The sequence below is a fragment of the Haliotis asinina genome, chromosome 7 (genome assembly GCF_037392515.1).
Source record: "Haliotis asinina isolate JCU_RB_2024 chromosome 7, JCU_Hal_asi_v2, whole genome shotgun sequence".
Taxonomy (NCBI): Eukaryota; Metazoa; Mollusca; class Gastropoda; order Lepetellida; family Haliotidae; genus Haliotis; species Haliotis asinina.
Genome location: NC_090286.1, coordinates 36,601,795 through 36,625,726, shown reverse-complemented (window position 1 = coordinate 36,625,726; position 23,932 = coordinate 36,601,795). Strand labels below are relative to the sequence as shown.

The 23,932-nt window shown below is 40.1% G+C and overlaps 2 protein-coding genes across 3 annotated transcripts; both read right to left on the bottom strand.

The window, feature by feature from the left end:
• Positions 1-790: 790 nt before the first annotated feature.
• On the bottom strand, positions 791-9,324 carry LOC137290669 (thioredoxin-like). Its single transcript, XM_067821749.1, has 5 exons — positions 5,627-9,324; positions 3,072-3,176; positions 2,401-2,460; positions 2,168-2,233; positions 791-1,575 (listed from the first exon to the last, which is right to left on the bottom strand). The coding sequence occupies exons 1-5, from the start codon at positions 5,645-5,647 to the stop codon at positions 1,513-1,515; spliced, it is 315 nt and encodes a 104-aa protein (XP_067677850.1). The 5' UTR covers positions 5,648-9,324; the 3' UTR covers positions 791-1,512.
• Positions 9,325-10,181: 857 nt separating this feature from the next.
• LOC137291377 (uncharacterized) lies at positions 10,182-21,886 on the bottom strand. Of its 2 annotated transcripts, XM_067822696.1 has the most exons (3): positions 21,497-21,886; positions 13,740-13,860; positions 10,182-11,891 (listed from the first exon to the last, which is right to left on the bottom strand). In XM_067822696.1, the coding sequence occupies exon 3, from the start codon at positions 11,888-11,890 to the stop codon at positions 10,778-10,780; it is 1,113 nt and encodes a 370-aa protein (XP_067678797.1). In that variant the 5' UTR covers position 11,891; positions 13,740-13,860; positions 21,497-21,886; the 3' UTR covers positions 10,182-10,777. The 2 variants fall into 2 exon arrangements, with proteins under 2 accessions (XP_067678797.1, XP_067678798.1); XM_067822697.1 differs by lacking the exon at positions 13,740-13,860 and having other exon boundaries at positions 10,637-11,891; positions 21,497-21,734.
• Between the last annotated feature and the right edge of the window lie 2,046 nt (positions 21,887-23,932).

Genomic DNA, 23,932 nt, shown 5'->3' with positions numbered 1-23,932 from the left:
AACAACAGTAGCCAATCAGCTAAGCAGCCGTTACAACTGAGCTTGCCAGTGTCAACTAAGGTGGCGGTGGCAGCTGCGCAGGTTTGTTCGCTGAGCGACTAAGATTTGGGGGAAATCATACAGACAGGTTGTCAGGGCCGAAACTTTAAATTACATACAAGAACTACTTCTACCTCTTAGCAGAGGTGTTGCCAAGTTTAATTGGTAAGATAATTTAAAAAGCAAAACTGAGCTGTGATTGGTACGCTCAACTTCCCAGCGTAGACTCCTGACTGGATAAAACGCTAGAGGTTAACACATTAGGACATGGGGACAAATGTAACAGTTACCGACATCCATGCTCAGTTTTCAGTAATCTGTTATGCTTATCACGTTTGTCGTTGTAGTATTTTGTAGCCGATGGGAACAAAATAAGTGACGTCGATTATAGGGTGATTGAAATTACAATTAATATCGCTAAACATCAACAATACATTTCCCAGTTGTTTTTCTCATCCATATCATTTACTTTTTACTACCTAGAGCCTTCTGTGTAAATATATGCTGCACTAATTTAAATTTATGTCGTACAATATTGACGTAGCGACAGCCTCCTGTGTCTACCTTCACTATTTTTATGTACAGTCGAGCATGCTCTCTATACGAAATTTTAAATACCCAAGGTCTTCATATGACGATCTTTAAGATACCTTGTAATAGAAGTGTGACGATACAGATAATGTACAATACGACACGTATTGCGATATCCTAGAACGATGCGATTAGATTCGATGCACTTCGCGATATCCTATTTTTCGTTATTTTCTTTATATGAGGTAACAGTGTAAATTTTCACATAACCGTCAGTTTCTAGTGAAAATGATCAATTTTAAGGTCAACGATACGTACCACGATGCGAAAAAAGTATCGATATGGTTAGCGTCTGATAAAGAATCGATATTTTAGTATACCTTATTTAGATATTATCGATACTACGATATGTCGTTACAGCTCTACCTTGTAACTTTGATAATACTTTCAAATTGTTTGTATCAGTGGTCTTAATCATCTCCGATGCAATAATTTATGTTGCAGTTCCAGCCGTATGTTTATAGAGTGGTGTTCCGATGAACAATTGACTTGCCTCGGCGTGTGTTTGTGACAGGTGTCAACGGTAGGCAGACACGCTCACTATACATGAACACCTGGTATCATCACTATTTACAGTGTTCCATAAATCTAGATGATATAGTTACTAGAATAGTAATATGGAATCGTATGAAATTGTATTAACGCTTTTATTTACAATAAAAACACTATACAATGGACAGTCAACGGGTTTACAATAACTCATCACCACGGTCAGTCAGTCAGATTTACAAAAATCAGACCTTCCAATCAAAGTCGTTTAAGTCTCCAAGGTTTATAATCAAGAGACCATGCAGTCAGTCATCTGCTGTCACACATCGTCAACACACATCTGGCAACCTTCACCAGGATTCTCATTCTAGGGCATCCATTCCTGCACACACTTCACTGATTTTTCTCGACTTTAGCTTCTAGGTCAACTTGACTGGCACCGACGAGTTCGTCCACCTGAACAACACAAAAAAGTACACGATGAATAGGAAATTCGTCATAATTCTGTAGTCGCTGCATGCTCACGAACAACACATAACGGTTCTACGGTATGCCACAAGGGCATATCAATGCCCTACAGCTGTACGCTGACATCTTGATGTCCAACAGTTGCACACTGACTCGATGTCTTACAGATGTACACTGACATCTTGATGCTAAACAGTTGCACACTGACTCGATGTCTTACAGATACACATTGACATCTCTATGTCCTACAGCTGTACGCCCGTGACTGCCTATCCTAAAGCTGTACATTCACGTCCCACAACTGAACACTGACATCTCGATGTCCAACAGTTGTACACTGACATCACTATGTTCTACAGCTGTACGCCTCTGGCTGCCTATCACACAGTTATCCAATAACCGTCTCAACGCCTTACAGCTGCACACTGACTATATGCTCTACAAGTGTACACTGACTATATGCTCTACAAGTGTACACTGACTATATTCCCTACAAGTGTACACTGACTGATGTCCTACAAGTGTACACTGACCCGATGTGTTACAAGTGTAGACTAACGTCTCCATGTAATGGTCGTACCTGTTTTCCGTCCATGTAGAATTTAAAGGTCGGCATCGCCTCTACCTCACAGGCGGCTGCTGTCTCCTGGAGAATCATCATGGTAAAGTGTACAACATATATCAAAACAGTCACAATATTTACATTTAGTCTACAAAACTGACATCATTTATTATTTCTTTTTTGAACTGACAAAACAAAAATATGATTTAAGACAAGGTAACCATTTGTTTATATATGGAACGAACCGGTACCTCATTTTCGTCGACGTCGACCTTGATGAACACAACCAGTGGATATTTCGCGGACAGGGCCTGAAATGCAAACATTATACATTTTGTCGACATACCAATATGTTCATCTCCACGTGTCAATGTTCAGTCGTAAGGAATCTTGTCACGAGTGATCTTCAGCTACCCGTGCTTGTCGTAAGTGACAACTGACAGGATCTCGATTGGACATGCGCGGTGACATGTTTGATGCATGTTATCGAATCGCAGTTGCGATGCTTGTGATAAAAAAAACCCAAAACAACTGGACCTAGATTTTCGAGACTCTCTTAGCGCTAAGATAGTCGTAAATGGCATACCCTAACATTAACTATCTTAGCTCTAAGAGAGCTTCGAAAATCTAGGCTAGGTGGTGCAGACCGCCGCCATATAGCTGGAATACTGCCGATTACGACGCTATAAACAGAATAATTCAAAGATATGAAAGTTGCAGTGGTAGAAGTTATATTGTTATCTATGCATTATGCGTCACCAATCGGGTAATGTTGAAGAACGGGATTATCTATTAAAGGTATCGTCGCTGGACACTTCAGAGCTAAACAGAGTGAGAATGTAGCATGGGTTACAAATGTATACGCCTCTGTCATTGGCAGCAACGACCTTGAACGATGTTTCTGTAACTTGGACACACTTACCTCAAAGAACGGCGCAATGCCTGTACACGGTGGACACCATGTTGCGAAGAAGTCAACTACCACAAGCTGTCCAGGACTACCCGTCAGAACACTGTCAAACTCAGCCTGCCACAAACATGGATGTACGTCACAAACTAAAACTATAGCTAAAACTAAGTACTACTAAACCAAAACACTAAACTAAACTAAACTTAACTTTGGTTTAATTCATAAAACTACACAGTATTTCACTCGACAATATTATGAATCACAATGCGGTATAAATCATGTGTTGATATAATGAACAGTACACATAATTACTACACATTGGTATTGATATATTGTATATTACTCATTCACACATATAGCTGCACTGATCGTATATTTTTACACAGACACTGGTGCATTGATATACTCTATATTCTACTAAACGTTGATAAACATATCTACTGTGTATTACTGAATAAACAAGCATCGGCATAGAACAGACTACAACATGAACAGATCAACATGACGTACTATTGTGCTCATGACGTACATTGTCCAACAGACAAACACTGATGTACTGATATACCGCATACTACACACTACACAAACACTGATGTACTGATACCCGGTATACCTCACAGTACACAAACACTGATGTACTGATAAACCGTATACTACACACTACACAAACACTGATGTACTGATACCCGGTATACCTCACAGTACACAAACACTGATGTACTGATATACCGTATACCATACACTACACAAACACTGATGTACTGATATACCGCATACTACACACTACACAAACACTGATGTACTGATACCCGGTATACCTCACAGTACACAAACACTGATGTACTGATATACCGTATACTACACACTACACAAACACTGATGTACTGATACCCGGTATACCTCACAGTACACAAACACTGATGTACTGATATACCGTATACTACACACTACACAAACACTGATGTACTGATACCCGGTATACCTCACAGTACACAAATACTGATGTACTGATATACCGTATACCATACACTACACAAACACTGATGTACTGATATACCGCATACTACACACTACACAAACACTGATGTACTGATACCCGGTATACCTCACAGTACACAAATACTGATGTACTGATATACCGTATACCATACACTACACAAACACTGATGTACTGATATACCGTATACTACACACTACACAAACACTGATGTACTGATACCCGGTATACCTCACAGTACACAAACACTGATGTACTGATATACCGTATACTACACACTACACAAACACTGATGTACTGATACCCGGTATACCTCACAGTACACAAACACTGATGTACTGATATACAGTATACCATACACTACACAAACACTGATGTACTGATATACCGTATACCATACACTACACAAACACTGATGCACTGATATACCGTATACTACACACTACACAAACACTGATGCACTGATACCCGGTATACCTCACAGTACACAAATACTGATGTACTGATATACCGTATACCATACACTACACAACCACTGATGCACTGATATACCGTATACTACACACTACACAAACACTGATGTACTGATATACCGTATACTACACACTACACGAGCACTGATGTACTGATATACCGTATACCATACACTACACAAACACTGATGTACTGATATACCGTATACTACACACTACACAAACACTGATGTACTGATGTACCGTATACTACACACTACACGAGCACTGATGTACCGATATACCGTATACACAAACAAACTTCACTACACTTCAAACAAACACTGATGTACTGATACACTTTCTGCTAGACACTACACAGACACTGATGCACTGATATACCGTATACTACACACTACACAAACACTGATGTACTGATACCCGGTATACCTCACAGTACACAAACACTGATGTACTGATATACCGTATACCATACACTACACAAACACTGATGTACTGATATACCGTATACCATACACTACACAAACACTGATGCACTGATATACCGTATACTACACACTACACAAACACTGATGCACTGATACCCGGTATACCTCACAGTACACAAATACTGATGTACTGATATACCGTATACCATACACTACACAACCACTGATGCACTGATATACCGTATACTACACACTACACAAACACTGCTGTACTGATATACCGTATACTACACACTACACGAGCACTGATGTACTGATATACCGTATACCATACACTACACAAACACTGATGTACTGATATACCGTATACTACACACTACACAAACACTGATGTACCGATGTACCGTATACTACACACTACACGAGCACTGATGTACCGATATACCGTATACACAAACAAACTTCACTACACTTCAAACAAACACTGATGTACTGATACACTTTCTGCTAGACACTACACAAACACTGATGCACTGATATACCGTATACTGCACACCACACAAACACGAATATCTATCATGACTACACGATTCAGCTGAAGTGTACAATACTGCATATATTTTTTATAAGAAAATATATTCAACGCATATGAATTCCCTTGACTCTTACCTTCGTTTTAACAACTTTCATCTTGAGGTTTTAAGACAACTGAAACAAAGGATGAGATTTGATGAATGACATATCATACCTCGTTGAATTTAATAGATCGCAATCGAGTGAAGCGGGTGTAGATATAGAATGCCTCATTACTGATGGTCATATCACTGTATTATAACTTCACTGTGGTACATCACATCACATCAAATCACATCACGTAGAACTGTACGTCAAATCACCTCGTTATATTACTTACAGTTCGACATATCATTGTATTATGTTACTTCACAACGGTATATCATATCACTGCTTCCTGTTACTTCAATACGGTGTGTCTTAGGATTGCAGTGTTTCATTCCAAAATTTAAAATGGAATAATAAATACAGCCTAATGCCCAAGAGCATACATAATGAATTTCACATGTTTGATAAAACACTTCGTGATCGTTTGTTGATAGCTCGTTGACTTACCTGAGGAGTCAATTTCAGTGGCAGAGAGCTCGAGTAGAAGTGCACACTGTTCACATGCAAGTAGTAGATACCGGCGTCAATACCCCTCTTACTGTTATGGGTTGCCAGGTAGCAAGGTCTGAGAAGTATTAGCGCTTGCGTAACGGGATAACTAACCTAGTTACATGCAAATCCAAATAGCACAAAATGCTAACTGAAAATATACGAAGGCGGGTGTTGAATGGTAATCTCACACTGTTCTTATCATACAGTATTAACTTTCTGTATATATGTTCCAACGTGAATCGGGTCGGTGGGGTTGCTTAATGCTGGAGATCTTCGCTTGTCACGTCGAAAACCCGGGTTCGATTCCCCACATGGGTAGAATGTTCGAAGCCCATAGCTGGTGTCCCCGTCCATGGAATTGCTAAAAGCGCAACGGATATACGATGACATTTGTGTAGGCCATATCTGATACCCGATCCCGTTAGTCGCCTCTTACGACAAGCATGAAGGCCAATTCTAACCCGGATCTTCACGGGTCCCAAATGTTAGGAGTATATCATATTAACATTAAATATTTCCATGTGTTCACAATGGTACTGATGCATAACGGAATGAACGAGTACTGTATTATGGGAAACGTTTACGTATGTTGTTACCTGACTCGAAACGCATGGCAGAATGAATCAGTCATCGCACAAAGGGTGCACCAAGACATTGGGGCGGTGTGATAATAGACTTTGTGAAAGTAATTTGGCTTACAATTAGTAGCAGATTATATTAGATTCGCTTTGAGTGAATGATGTCTATTGATGCATGCTTGCTATTGAACGCGGGACTAAACAATGTTTCCGCCCTATGACAGGGGTCTGTTCTGGAAAATACTCTTAATGTACGCAATTTGTAGCTGGAAAATTGCTGAGTACGGCATTAAACAATCAACAAATAGAACCAGTTTGTCGTTCTCCACAGAGTACGTTGCAGGGATGTTGACTTAAAATGTGTTTTTATGCTAATCAGTGAAATTACCTATAGAGAGACGTTGCCACTTACGACCTGCAGAGAAATCTTTTGTTCGCTGTTCACTGTCAGAAGCCGCGATACAATTCTCTCCCACGTGCTATAATTACTAAACTGAACAACTTGTTGGCAATATTATTCAGTCATACTTAGGAATCAGAGCTAAATGGATATCACTCTCTGCGTCTGTTATTACTATTGTTGTTGTTTATTTCGTTAAAAATATCACTGACATCGAAAACATGCGGACAGGCTTTAACTGACAGACGCAGACACAAACTGACGGAATTTAACGCAGTGGCTGAGTGACTATATTGCCTACTATCAATCAGGACCAGCTCTGTCCCAATCGTGGTGTAGAGAGTGAGTTTAGTTTTACGCTGCTTTTGGTACGGCCTAGTTCCCTGGGTCTGTTGCGTCTACGCTAAAGCTGCGACACAGTGTCGGAGCAGTCTAAGTAAACTTAGTCTCAGTGTTATTCGTTACACTCCACCACTGAGTCTAACAAATCTTAGTAGAAGGTCGCGTCAACGACCTATGACCGTTCAACCAACATCGACACGGTTAAATAGATTTAACCAATCAGACAACGGCTACTGCTTAGGGATCGGGGGACTTCCAAAATATTCAGGTCACTGACACAGATGTCTCCACAAACATAAATCCGCATACAACACAGTTATTTGACCTGCAGTATATACGCTTTGTGGATTCTGTTGACATGGTTACCATAAGCAAATATTTCCGCAAGATGGCATCTTTGAATATGTCCAAAAACACTATTTTCAGCGACTGTTTACTAACCGTTGTCATGGTTGTAACGTGCGCCGTGTGCATCACCCGGAAGCGATCGTATGTAAATAGCATTCGGAATCGTTCGGGTACGAACCTTTTCGAGATAAAAAGTTCAAAAGGTATGTGCGAATGACCACTTTCGAGATTTGGTAAGCTGTGTTCTGATAGGTCAATGTCAAAGGTTACCTAACGCGGTCATTAGGTTTTCTTAGACTCAGTAGTGGAGTGTAAAGAAAAGCACTGAGGCTAAGTTTACTTAGACTGAGTGTCGGAGTATTAGCGCAGGCGCAACGGACCCAGGGAACCAGGCTGCTGTTAGCAATATTCCAACACCTCGGAACACGACACCAGAAATGTCTTGTAAGACAAATCTATTTCTCAAACGTTTTCCTTCACTTATACGCATCTACGTCTCTGTATTTCTACACAACAGTTGTCTAATTTCCAAATTATCTAACTGGATTTTCGATTTTCATCGATCACTTGATTGCCTGGTTTGTTTACAGGCAGCAGTTGCATTGGAGGAGTACTGCTGTGCGGTGTCAGTCAAAAAGATCGAAAAAATTAGTTCCATTTATCGGCAATTTTTGTGAAAGTGCACTGTTGGTATGGCAGGACATGTTTACCTTTTTCACGAACACCTCGTGTCATCAGTGAACCATTCATGTAATTTTAACTGCTATTGTTTCCTTTCACCAAAGGGAATTTGTTTCCGGGGACACACGCATTAAAGAAGAAACAAGGAAATCTGTTTGATTGTCAATTTAAGAATCTTACTTGACAACGTTATAAGAATCTATATCGAAACGTCACATCCTATATAATGAAGAGTTTGTTGGTTTTTTTTTTCAATCCATAAAGTATCTTACTCTCTTATGGAACAGGAAAAGTTTCGAAATTTCGAGACTTTGGAACTGATCTTAAAATAACGAGAAAAATATGTACGAATAAAATAGTCCAAGTAACGAGAATAACTTCACATTTTCGAGAATATATTTAAAATAACGAGACAATAATGATAGCAATGTGAAATGTGAATGTAAAATTCGTATTCTTGAAAAAAAATCGAAAATACGAAAATTTAAGGAGGAGTTTTTACGCACAGTTTAGAAAAGGAATGGAAAAAATAATCGAAATAAAAATAAATAATAAAAATTGGCATAACAAAATAATCTCTTACTACCAAAGTGGCTCTGTTACGCTTTCATACATACGATGGCGAGGTGGGATCACGTTACTACATGTACACACAAGTCACCGTCAAGTATACATGAATCAATGGCTTGATCATACATGAAGGCATTGTATAGCATGACTTTGGACCTGTTTCATTCTACTCGTTACCTGTTTGTAATTATAGAAATATAATTATTACCACAGAAAATCTTTACCTGGACGAGTAAGACCAGAGTGTCAGTCCGAATCCGTCATCTTTTGTTGTCAGGATGACTGCTATTCTCGTGATAACATTTGTTATCAGCAAGATAACACCGAATTCCGGGACACTACAATCGTATGGGGCTAGTTGTAGCCGTAAGCAGCTATGTGTGGTGGTGGCAGCCTCGGGAATTCATTCACATGGGCGCGCGCGCGCACACACACACACACACACACTCAGAGAGAGAGAGAGAGAGATACACACACAGACACACACAGACACAGACAGACGTACACACAGCGTGAATTTTCCAACCTACCTACGTACCTACATTAATTATTTATATATATATATATATATGTTTGTGTGTGCATGGGTGCGTGTGTGTGAGAGCAGGTCCAATGGAAGTTCTCAGATGCTTAGGTCAGCGGTCTAAGATGTTTTATGATACACACGTACCAACAGGCACTAGTATATACTATTCCAAACAAGTAGGTGACATTCCATTTTGGAGCGGTCATTGCAAATTCACACGAGGAAGAGTTAGATATCCATACGGATGAAACATTTCCAAAAGATGGAATGAAATGACACATTTCCCTTAATTTCTGTTCTTCATCTGTTTCTTCCTTGGTTTCATCATTTCATTTTATCAGTCTTGTAAATCCAGAATCACCTGTTTGTTAGAATGGTATACAGGGTGTACATACATCGTAAGCTGTCTAAACCGGCACTCATTGGGACTGAAGAAATATTCCGGTTTAGACAAAGTGATGGATTGTAGAGCTGATGGTAAATGTACAATCCATAGATGGGGCTGAGATTTTGTGCCGGTGTTGACAAATTGGATTGGACAAATGCCGGTTTTGACAGCTTCCACTGTACTGGTATGTCCACACTAATCAATGAATTACTAGTTCGTGACACTTATATACTTTAAATATACTTAAAACATATCCATCAATGCAATATTCACCACTATCATCCAGCATTGACCTGTAGCCCATGTGAAAGTTCAGATTCTTTATCACTGTCAGATCCCGTTATACAGACATGTGCAGTAAATGCCTTTGACTGGGAACCCGTGAAGATCCATGTTAGAGCTGGTCTTCACTAACCCATACTTCTCGTAAGAAGTGACTAAAGGAATCGGATGGTCAGACTCGCTGACTCGGATGACTCACGTCATCGTATCCCATTTATGTAAATCGATGCTATTGCTGTTGATCACTGGATTGTCTGGACCAGATTCGATTATTTACAGACGGCAGCCATATAGCTGGAACATTGCTGAGGGCGGCGTAAAACTTCCCTCACTCACTCCACATGACACCCATAATAAATCGAGGTATGTTATGACAACGGCAATCGATACGTCATATTATCATGAGATATAATATGCTATTACCACAACGTGTTTTATGCATAAAAAGTCACGAGAATCACCATCAGCACCGGCAACGGCACCGGCACCGGCACCGGCACCAGCATCCTCCACTTTTGGACATTTGTGTCTGTCAGTCCATGTTGTCTTCATTTTCTATCAGATCAGCATTCCCGTAGTATATATACCTCATTATACTTCCAGCTGTTGTGTTCCATGTCTTTATATTTTCCCGGTTCCTTTCTCTATTTCCATTTGGACCAAATCTCATGTAAAGGTGAACAACAAAGTTATTTTTCTGCCAGTTCCATTTCTTGCCCCCAAAGAGGTAGGCTAGTTCCTTCCAGTTTGGTCGACAGAGTGATGAGGGTTCTATGTGAATCAAGTTTGGGTATTTCTTTGACAGCTGATACGGTTTGATCACGGAGTGAGAGCCCCAATGTTTGTCTTGGAATGTTTTATATTCGTGGTGCCATATTTTTTGGAAATCAGACCAGGGTTTAGAAAACATAATCCCATTGGCCAAAACGTATGGTACCGCGTGACCCATTGTGACGTCATGGACTAAAAGAGGGTCGATTGGGTTGACGACTATAGAATCGGTGTCGAAATACATCCCTCCATACTCCAACAGCGCTTCGAGTCTCACAATGTCAGCGACGTGCTCTATGACTCTGACGTCATTTCCTCTGATCTTGGTGGGTCTGTCTCTGTGGACGAGGTACAGATTCTTCACCTTCTGTTTCGTCTCCTCCCAATATTCACCAACCGGGAGGTTGTCATGCCAGAAGTAAATCTTCTCTGGCTTCGCGATGCGAGACGCGGCGAGAACTGCTATCATGTAATGAAATCGGAATGTAACGTTCCCATTTGTGAACAGACAGAAGTGGACTATTCTCGGCACCACCGGCACGGCGTGGCTTGTTGAGGCGTTAACATCGCAAGATTCTTCCACAAGTTCATCGAAATTTGTGCGTTTATAAAAGTATATATCCCCTTTACTCCCTGGCTCTTTACATATATTGGTTTCAAGACAATCTGGAGTGGCAGGTTGTGCTGGAAGGATATAGTTTGCAAGGCTTCTGTGGGCAAATCTGTCTCCTCCAGGTTTGAAAGATGCGTTCTGGTTATATAGAGGACGACCACCCAGAAGGAATATGTCTTCGACAACGACCAGGTAACAGCAGAGCACACCCAAGAGGGTCGCCAACGTCACGAAAGGGTGATTGCTCAAGAGCCTGATCATTCTGAAATTGAACAAATGCGTTTGTAATACTGTCGATAGGCATTTCTGCAATTTAGGAAAACATTGATTCGAGAGATATTATAAAAAATTAAAGGACACGGTACTGAAGCTCACCTGTATAAATAATCATCAGGGTGCTTTTGTTTTGTTTAACGCTGTTTTAGCAGTATTCAGCGGCAAGTAATTAGACCAGATGGTCCAGTGAATAATATGATGATCATACAACGACAAACATCTACGAAATCAACACGTATATAAAGTGAAAGCGCAAACACCTTCCGCCAAAAGAATCTCAGCCAAACACAGAACCTTCATTCAAACTGTATCGTGAAGATGCGTTTAAGTCTCACCAATTCATAGCTAAATATGTGAAAAAAGGCCGCTACTTGACAAAATGTGTTTGCTAACAGTCTTCTAACACGTTTTCTGAATAAACAATTAGGGCTGTCACTAACACTATTCTACACAAATAATTCCATACAAAATTGGGTGGTATGAAAACATTATGCACACACGATATGTTTACAGATGTATGCAGAACCAGCATATGGTTGGTGCCTAGGTTGTTAGCAGGCCGTCGTCGTAGTTTTAAGCCGCAGTGAGCAATATTTCAGCAACATCACGACACATATCGGGGACACCAGAAACTGGCTTCACACACTGTATCCATGTAGGGAATCGAACTCGGGCCTTTCGGCGTGAAGAGCGAACGCTTTGGCCACGAGGCTATCCCACAGCCCGTCGCCCGGCAGTAATACCTCTGTGTGTTGTCGGGTTCTGTACAGATGCATTGTTCACACCAATGGTGGGTGCCGCGAACGCCCAGTGTCAGTTCCCCATGCAAATGATTTTTCCAGCTGTATTGCCCCTTGCATCAATATTAATCTATCTGAGAGAATAGTCAAGACTGGGTTGCACTGGTAATTTATGTTTAGAATGTAAGAGAGTAGGGTCAAAACGTAGGTCAACAGTGAAATATCGTGGAAACGAAACATTGACTAAAGGCGTGTGCCAACTAAATCTATTTGGGGCGTTAGACATAATGAAGGCAAACCATGACATTGGGCGTGAAGGCATGGACCCATTTCAGGCCAGGTGAAATAACCTATTTGATCATATGTCAGGCCAGGTGAAAGAACCTATTTGATCATATGTCAAGTTTGTTTGTTTATTGTTTTACGCCGCACTTTGTAAACGCCGCTGTTATTTGTAAATGATCAAGTCTGGACCAGACAATCCAACATGAGCATCGACCTACTTAAATGGGACACGATGACATGCGCCAACCAAGTCAGCGAGCGTGATCGCCTGATCCCGTTAGTCGCCTGTTATGGCAATCATGGGTGGCTGAAGATCAATTCTAACCGGGTCTAGCTTGTCCTAAGAGGCGACTAACGGGATCGGGTGGTCAGGCTCGCTGACTTGGTTGCCACATGTCATCGGTTCCTAATTACACAGATCGATGCTCATGGTGTTGATTACTGGATTGTCTGGTCCAGACTCGATTATATACAGACCGCCGCCATATAGCTGGAATATTGCTGAGTGCGGCGTAAAACTAAACTCACTCACTCTAACCGGGTCTTCACGGGCATGTCAAGAATGGATACCGAACCTACGTGTTTACACCTTCCTGAAGCATGAAACCTACAGGCGATGATCAAATATTCCCATGTCAAGAACTGATACCAAAATAGACCGATTTAATTCCGACAGCAAACCCAATAATATCCTCAAGTATGGAGCCCTGTTACCCGTCCTCACCAAACATGCAAAACCCCAAACCCGCAACTGTAGGATAACCCACGAGCACATAGGCCTGGTGGTAACGTGAAAATTCAAAGGTTACCTCGTCCCGTGATTCCTGAGCCACGAGCTCCTTGAAAGTGAGACCCACGCACAAGGAAGGAATTTTCAATCATGTGACGTCACGACATCGTCGGCAGCTGTCTGCACTTGAGCCAGCACCTCTAAAATATTTCAAAGATGGTCGCTCAGTGGTAATAGCTTGCACAGTGGAAAACAATATCCCAAATCGATGCTGTTTAATACTGCAGACAATTCACGAAAATACTGGGACACAGTACTGAATGGTTTTGTTCTCTGTGCTACGTCCACTCAATGCAATAGTTTTGCGGACTAGAGGAGCAGTTAGACTTTAACTCAATGCAGAAGTATTTTGAGCTAGAAGATCAGTTAGACGTCCACTCATCGCAGTGGGATTAACAAAACACAAATAGAACACTGCCACGTTCAATTCTGAAATCATGGAGACGAATTCATATGTCTGACAACTTCTGCAAACTGATCGTGACTGGTCAGACAGTGGTGCTGTTCTTATCGACAATGCAGCATGCAGTCAGCACACAGGAAGCCGTGCATGTACCATTTACTTGAGCCTCCCTTGTGGTGCGATCATGTTAGTCGATTCCTACCACACGCTATGGGATAGTCTAGTGCATGTTAGCTCGTCGTCGCTTCCCACTGACAGCTGTCATGGTTGCCCTTTCCTCTTTCTTTCTTTATTACAGTACATATAATCACTGGCAATTTCTCTCTACGCTATCTGCTCTCTGATGTGGAAAAGTGTTGGTGGTGCAAAAACGTGTACATATTACAATCCATTAAATAATTGTGATAAAGCGGGCTGCCACGTGTTTTTGTGCACACATCCATCAAGCCAGCCATACATTTTATTATCTAAATAATCAGATGTCAATAATCAGATTACCAAGTTTACATAAAATTGACGTAAATGTAAATCTGATATGTACATGCACTCTACCAGCTGGCGCGCCCTTCTGTAACCACGTGATCACTATTGATGCCGCTAGTGACCAACATATGCAAACGCTAGTCGGTAACTCAACTGAAGAAAATTGAGAATGTATGTTACAAGACAAAATAAGGAAATGCATCGGACATCTGTGGCTTTTGTCACTGACGCAATCAATTTTGAAATGTCCTTCTCATACCATAGCTCTTTTCAAAACCTTGCTGAGACCTTGAATGGTGTAAGCTTTATCAAACAACTTCTGAGCGAGAATTATATGTCGCTTTTTGAAATAGAGGTAAAGGAGAACATGCTTCATTGTACTTAAAACATTGTGATATATCACCCCCTTTTTACCCGAATCTTTACGCACAGATCTAATATATAACAGTTGAGACGTCTCGCTTGTCTCCTCAAAGTCAAGGTCAGATGGTAAACATGTGAACAGGATTTGGCTAGCTGATGATTGTTGATGTTGAACGGAACCAGATCGTTGATCAAAACTGAAGCTTATGTTACACTTCTTGTGCCCTCCCCTATTGTCTCCGAGGAGCATTTCCCTCTAACATTTGGAGGTCATGATGTATTGTATGTGCAAACGTTATGCAAAACGTTCCTATAATTCAACAACCTGATTGTCTTCGTGTGGGAAAATGATATTGCTGGTGTTTCCTGAAATCTGAAATTTTGCGCACATTTCGATAAACTTTTGTCTCAGAATGTTGCTTTTATTAAAAATATCAGTTCCCGTGTTTGTAAATTTCAGATTCACGAACACGCGGTCTTTCTCTGATTCAGAATTTGTTTCTTGCTTCGTCAAACCTTTCGAAGCAATATCGCGAATAATTTTCTCTAGACCACGTGTTCTTCCTTATTCTGAACTGTAGGCCAGTAGTACACGAATAACGGTTATCGTGGATGAAAGGTATAAGTGTTTTAACGGTGGATGGTGTATAAACGTGGGAATATTCTGAAAGAGATGTACATTTTCCGTTGTCATTAATACACAATTTGTAAAACGTGAAACAGGACGTATACACAGATGCTATATATATTAATAGCTCCACAGATCTTCATATTGTGGACAAACGACAAGCCCGGTAGAGGTGTGACGATATAGAAAGTTTACGCTACGATACGTATCGTGATATCTTGGAACGATACGATTCGATTCCATGCACTTCGCGATATGCTATGTTTGGTTATTTTCTTTAAAAACGTATATTTTTATGTCAAGTAACAGTGTAAATTTTCACATAACTATCAATTTCTAGTGAAAATTAACAATTTCAAGGTCAACGATACGTACCACGATGCAAAAAAACGTATCGATATATTTATGGCCTGATAAAGTATCACGATAATCGATACTACGATATATCGTCACAGCTCTATGACAAGGACATGGTATTTTTCTTCAGTAATATCCCTGTCACACATTTTGCAAGATTGATTTACAATTCCATGACATATTCTTTTAAAATACATTTATTCATAACAACCACATCGAACCTCCGATAACGATACTCTTAATTCCCTTGCAATTGTCAAATACTTCTCACACATAACATGTTATTTAAACAAAGAATACGAATATGAACATTTTCCAGTTTGAATATTTCTGGTCCACTCTTGCAGGAAGCAATCCTTACATCGATGTTTAACAGTAGATAAAAATGCCAATGTTATACTGCCAATGTTGCTGAAGTCGTTTAACTTCTCTCAACGACTGAGAGTCCAGTTTACTCAGCTTGATTGTTTTGGCAGATTTCCTGCTGTTTACGTTCTTCGCTGTGTGGCAGAATTAAATCAATATATTTAATGCCATTAAACGCATAAAGGTTAAGTCAGACCTACAACTAGATAATTTCCCCACAAAATGAGCTATAAATGAGCACAATCGGATCGTTATTTCAAGAGTTATGCCCCACGACTCGTCGAAAACTGCTACCTCCGCAATTTCAGCCCAAAATCATGGATCACCGATCAGATCAGATTCGTTTAATAATTCCTGCCACGTTGGCAGCACCTGTGTAGGGCTAGATTCGATCGGTAGTAGCATTCCACGGGTCTAAAAACTTTCTGCAACATCTACATATCATTTCTTCACCATTAAGCAGGCATTTTCTCCACAATCATCGGTAATCATACTCACTTGTCTGCCATCAAATTAAGGTTAACAGACAACGCAGCTCGACAACATCTTATAACTGGATTGTCGGGTCAAGACTCGATTATTTTTAGACCTCCGCCATACGGCTAGGATATCACTGAGTGCGGCGCTAAAACAACAAACAAGCACACAAATAAAATATCAAAAACACAAAATATGTGTTTCTGTGAACATTCAATTTAGGGCAGTGATGGACTGTTACTATATTTAGGCCGGGGGGCTAGAAGAGATCTTGTTGAACTATACAGATTACTTTAGCATTATCTAGTCCAGGTCACCACAAAGTCACTACACGAAGTACGTGATTTATATAATTATTCAAACAAACGTCTGTCACACCTTACTTTAAGTTGGTTAAATAAACTAATTAACATCTGTTATTAAAAATCCCGCAGTTGCCGTAGGCAAAATTTTAATTTATTTGTTTAATTGTACATTATGAAAATGTCAATCGATCATTCATCACATTCTACTCCAAATATTGACAAACAAGGAAAAGGTAGAAGTGTTCGATCGATATGTGATGGTTACCGGCTGGCGCGATAAATGCGCTATTACAAGAGCATGTTTATGATTTCGAATAAATAATGAGCAGAGCCCATATTCTCGAAACGTTCGTAGCCCTAAGAATTCTTAATTCTGATCGTAACCCATGTGTGAAGATTGGACTTAAGAAGTTCGTAGGGCTACGAACGTTTCAAGAATAGCTAGCCTAGTGTTACACGCCGTGATATTGTTGGAATATTGCTAAAAGCGTCGTAAAACGGAACTCACTTACTTACTGTTTGTGACTCAGACACCTTAGAGAATAGTTAACCAGGTGTCCATGAATTAATGCGCACAGGGCCCACAAGGCGCAACATGCACAAACACATGCAGAGGCAGGTGAATTAGTCACCCGAAAAAGCACGGGGACAAAGAAAAGCATCGGAAACCACTCACACCCGGACACGCCCACAATAAAACCCACCAAGTACGGCTTTGATCTGGAATTCGGCAACATTGGTCAAACAACTTCTGAACAAGAGTATCGCTGAGTGAAAATAGCAAGCTCGATTGTACCTCAAATTGTTGAAAACAATGAAGAACGGGGCTGTTAAAGCACACGGGGAAGTTGACTATCGGAAGGTCCAAGTCGTCCCAACCCGTGAAGGTCCGGTTCAGAATTGATCTTCAGCAACCCATGCTTGTCGTAAGAGGCGAATAACTGGATCGGGTGGTCAGACTGACTTGGATAGATATAGGATATTTATATAGCGCACATATCCACGAACTAGTGTATACTTGGGGCGCTGGCATTTTTTGCAGCCTCGATTATTTACAGACAGACGCCATATAGCTGGAATATTGCTGAGTGCGGTGTGAAAAACAAACTCACTCAAGTCGTCAAAACGTCCTGTCATATTCCATCACTGGTCTACACATCAACCGGAAGGAGCAGTCTTGCTGATCATGTCTGTAGTTAACTCCATTAGGTAAATCAGTGGAAGAATATTGAACATCAAACGATCGACATAAGTAGAGTTGAAGTTGATCGACATAAGTGGAGTAGAAGTTGATCGCCATAAGTAGCTAGAGTCGAAGTTGAACTTCCTGGCCAAATTACGCTGTTTTGACATGGCAAATGGGAAGAAAAAATCGGATTCATATTCAATCGATGGGTAAGAAGGGTCACGCAACTGGCCCCATGGCCATGCCTACGTCTTAAATATTTTACCTAAGATTTTATTGATTTAATAAAATGCAAGAGAATATTTATTCAAGAGAGTGGATTGGGTACAGGTTATTTCAACTTAGAGAAACCCTCTCCTATTTACAGTGCTTACATCCAAAGGTGAAACAAACTATATGTACAGGGATAGAAAGATATGCAAAAGAAGAATAAGACATTAAAATTAAAGTAATACATTAAATACACAAATTATTTAGATCATAAACATAAGATTTTATAGAGATGTTATTAATGAGGAAGCTTTGGAATTTAACATAAAGAGGAATGGATGATGGACGTCCTTTTAGAGCCATATAGCTGAAATATTGTTGAGTGCGGCGTTAATCAACCAACCAACAAACAAACAAATAAACTTGAGCATACGAATTTAAGATTAACTCAAATTCTGGCTGAAAAAAGAAGTGTTTTCACCAGAACATCGATCATGTTGCCCAGGGTGACCTGTGTAAAATGTGACGTTATTGTTGAAAATTGCTTGATTGTCACTCAAACTTGTAGTGTACAAATAGTTGTCTGTTCGACATCGGGACGCAAGTGCTTGAGGAGACCATCTGTGACACCTCTATCAATACCTGCCATTGTATGTATTTGTCAATGTTCCAGGGCACCCGATTCTACAGCAGTTATATAGATGTTCAATATGTGTGACGTGCCACGTCTTTCTGAAATCAAGATTTTTGTTTAAAATCTTTTGTTAACGAATACATGAACATCTTTTGCGTCGTTAAAGAAACATTCCATCGTTTAAACTTAATAATATGAGTATACCACTTGTGTAAACTGTGTACAAGATTCAAACGCTATATAAATAAACAAACAATAAACTGTTTTGAAAACAACAAACTATTATGTAAAATTAACAATTCTGGATTATAGTACTTATCATAATTGTCTTACATGTATGTGATGCCTAATACATATTATACTGCCGTCTCGCGTTCCCATCAAATTTCGCATGAGAGATTCTGAATCAATGACGCCTGTGGTTTGTAGTGTTTCATCGAGAGAGTGGTTCACCCAACTGTCAAATTCATACACGGTTATAATTTACTTCACCGAATTGAAAATACGTCAAAGAATTTCATTTATTTTCTCAACAATGGCATTATTATGACGACTCAGCTAATTTGTCTCCTTTCGTTTCAGATCAGACCCGTGAAGGTGAAGGTCCCGGGGTAGAATAGGCCTCCAGCAACCCATGCTTGCCATAAAAGGCGACTATGCTTGTCGTAAGAGGCGACTAACAGAATCAGGTGGTCAGGCAAGCTGACTTGGTTGACGCATGTCATAGGTTCCCCACTGCGCAGATCGATGCTCATGTTGTTGATCACTGGATTGTCTAGCCCAGACTCGATTATTAACAGACCGCCGCCATATACCTGGAATACTGAAGAGTGCGTAAAACTAAACTTACTCACTCACTCACCCATCAGTTTCTTTGCAGACTATAACATCAAGTCAATATATTTATTTCAACAATGATATAAGATAAGTACCCTTCTTTTTTCCAGATCATAATTCCAATTTAATAATGTATTCATTTCAACAATGACATTATAACGGCATTAAAGTATATACGTTTTAGTTTCCAGATCATACTTTTAATTCATTGTGTATGTTTTAACAATGACAAAACAATGACATTTAAATATTTACCCTTCTTTGTTTCCAGATCTTCATTCCAATTCAATATAAATATTTCAACAATGACTTTACATTCGTGGCTCTGGGATAACTAACCTCCTTTGTTTCCTTGCCATATTGTCTGACATATTATATTTGGAACAAGAAATGTGTCTCCTATCAGCTTAATTATTGTTATTTGATATTCGAATACCTGTACTCAAAATACAATGAGTGTAATGTTCATGTATCAACCAGCAGGAATTATCTGGTGGAATTATTTTCAGGAATTCGGAGTAGCATTACAATCTGACTGGTATAAGATCAAGAGGGTTGCAGGAACACTGCGTCAGGAAACAGCTGGATGAGTTTATTTAGCAAATCATTCTAGTACTTTGTAATATAGCCAGCCTGAATGATACGACTTAGTGTCCTCTTCGAATCAGATCTGTACAAGCTTGTGGAAGACTAACCCAGATCCGATGTACAGATTCTATAAAATCCTGACGAGTTTATGTTTTTACTGTTTCTGTGAATTTTAACACATCCCTATACCTTAAAGGCAATATACTCAAGGTAAAGGAAACATCCTAATACTGGAAACGTCACATTATGATATGTGACGTCACAGGCAAACAATACGTCAGATGGTCTGATGCCTCAGCTTGGGAATTAAGTAGTCCCCATTTTCTACATTTATAAGACAGAAAGGCGGCTCATAATTATTACAGAGTGAGTGCGGCGCTAAGCAACAAATCAACCAAATTAATTTATTCTTGACAGACAACCTCCTCCTTGTTCGCATGTGATCCCTATTCACCTAGGGGGTTTACATCGAAAGACAGGATATGGAATTATTTCCCTTTATAGCATGAATACGGCAGTATGATATTATATGATGCGTAATATATTGTAAGTGTACACACGATTCGATCTGATTATGTGAGTGAAAGCGTAAAATGCGTGTTTAAATTTTACACATAATTATTGTTAGTTTTTGCAGCAACAGCGGCAGCAACAGCAGTAGTAGTTGTACTAGTAGTAGTCGGAATAGTTTCAGTGAGCGTGTGAATGAGTTTATAGTTTTACCCGCACACAGCAATATTTCAGCTATACAGCGTAGTAGTAGTAGTAGTAGTAGTAGTAGTAGTAGTAGTAGTAGTAGTAGTGGTGGTGTTGGTGTTTTCAGTCAGAAATATGGCGATAGGTTATGTAATGAAAACCCAGGTAGATCAAACAACTGAACTCCCAGCAAAGACAGCACAATATAGTTTCACAACTCTGTCATAAACCTAAAATATTTACCTCTTGCTTCATGTACCCCTTGTCGTCAACTCAGTCGAAGTTCCAAATGAGTCCCAAGAGAAAACGTTCGCGTATACCTTGTCGTCAACGCAGGCGAAGTGGAAACTAACTCTGATGTAAGTTTAACTCAGTAAAGCTGTAGAGTAGTCTTGTCACCACGCTGACGACCCATGTTGGGACTGGCAGTCTGCACAAGAAGGGAATGTGATTTGCTTTACAACTACAGGGCGTGATTCACCTGGAGCAGGTGGTGAGCGCCGGCTTTTCAATGACCGAGCAAGATGTTTCAGGAAGTTCGATGCGAGCAAAACTAAAGGGCCCGCCTTTATCTTTGTGACTGGAAGAATGATGGAAAAACAACAGTCGTGAATTTTGAGTGTTTTCCATACTGCCACACTGTGACCCGGATGTACCGTAAATTATCGCCAAGAAAACGCGTGTGTAGACACACTTGTAGCCAGACTGAAAACTTTACATTGGGACATCACGCACCCTGTCATGTTACACCGTATTCAATGTCATTTCAACATTCATATAGAGTGCGTATTGTATTCCCAGAAATTATTGAGAAATAATATCTAATACATGTATATTAACTGTAGAAGTTTACATAAATGATTATGTTACGATATAATTCTCTTACAGTCTTGGTGCCTGTCTTTTCAGCGCTTTTTGAGACCTTCTTGTCCTAAGAAAGCATACTCCGGAAATGTTCAGAAATAACCGTTGTTCTTTCACTATTCAGGATAACTGTCTTACAACTATCTATCTATCTATCTATCTATCTATATCTATCTTTTCGTTACACTCCACTACTGAGTCTAACAAAACCTTATGAACATACCTTTTGAACTTTTACCTCTGAAAGGTTTGTACCCGAAGAATTCCGAATGCTATTTTCTGTACGCTCGCTACCGGCTAATGCACATGGAGCACGCTACAGTACTGTCAACAGTGACTAAACAAGTTGTTTCAAAGGCATTTAGAAGTTGGTGGAATCAAACTAAAAACGTTTTATGGTTCAACCTCTTCATTATACAAGGTCACAACGGTTCCAAGTTCCAAGTCTCTTCTTCAGGTGAAGTCACCTGAAGAAGAGACTAGGAACTGTCTCGAAACGTTGTGACCTTGTATGATAAAGAAGTTGAACCATAAAGCATTTTAGTTGGAGTGACTAAACAGTCACTACATATAGCGTTTTGTCAACATTCAAGGATGTCCGCATGCGGAAATATTAGCTGTTCGCAACTGTGTTATCAGAAAGCCCTAAGCATATATACTGGCGGTCAAACACCTGTGTTTTATGCGGATTTTCGTTTACTGAGGGATCAGTGTCAGCGACTAGCGAATCCCGCCATACCCTAAACAGTAGCCGTTGATTGGTTAAATCCGTTCGGTCTTCTCGCGTTTGATTGGACAGTCACAGGTCGCTCAAAGGGTACCTGACGCGACCTCCGAATAGGTGTTGTTACACTCAGTAGTGGAGTATAACGAAAAGTACTGAGACTACTTTGACTGATCTATTGACTTAGCTGTAATTTTACATTTTGCACAGGTTTTATTGTCGATCTCACCAGGGAGATTATATATAGATTATCCCTGATCTCACCAATTCCAAATCGAACTCTCTGCTGGCTTCATGGTCGATCCCTTTGGTTCCAAATCGATCTCCTTACTGCCTCCATGTTCGATCTGTATATTCACTCCAAATCAATCTCTTTACCTAATCGATGGTCGATTTATTCATTGACTCCAAATCGATCAAATTGCTACCTTCATGGTCGATCTATTTGGCTCCAAACTGATTTCCTTACTGCCTTCAAATTCGATCTCCCCACAGTATCCTTTTAGGTATGAAACAAGGGTTGGGTCTAGTAAGGGAATGAGCCATTCAGGTGTTCAACATCGGGTCTGTCTGGAGATGGATCACTAGATGATGTATATTTTGTCATTTTATTAATGAAACTGTTAGTAACCTCTCTAATATACAGTGGAATCGGTCTATTACGGACTTGGCTGGGACCGACTCTATTGTCCGGATTTTCCGTACTGGACAAATAGTTCCATTACCTTAAACACTGCCTCCCTTTGTTAAGGGCAACCAACAACTTGAATACTTGTACATCATGTATTTTCGAGAGAAATATGTTTGTTATACAGTTTAACTGAAACCGTCTCTGTTTGGTGTCTTCGTTGCAGTAAGTAAAACTTGCTCAGCTTGACCTTATCAAGTGAATACTAAAGAATAGCTTGACCATGGACAGCTGGTTGGGTCTATTATTGTGAAGGGGAGCACCTTTATTGCCAACATATCCTACAAAGTCGCCGTTTAACATTCTCTGCTCCCCTATCTATTGAAGTCAACACGACCTGCCGTTTGTGCCGACAGATCTGCCGTGTTAGGCATATGTAGAGTAGTTGCGGTCAAGCTGAACA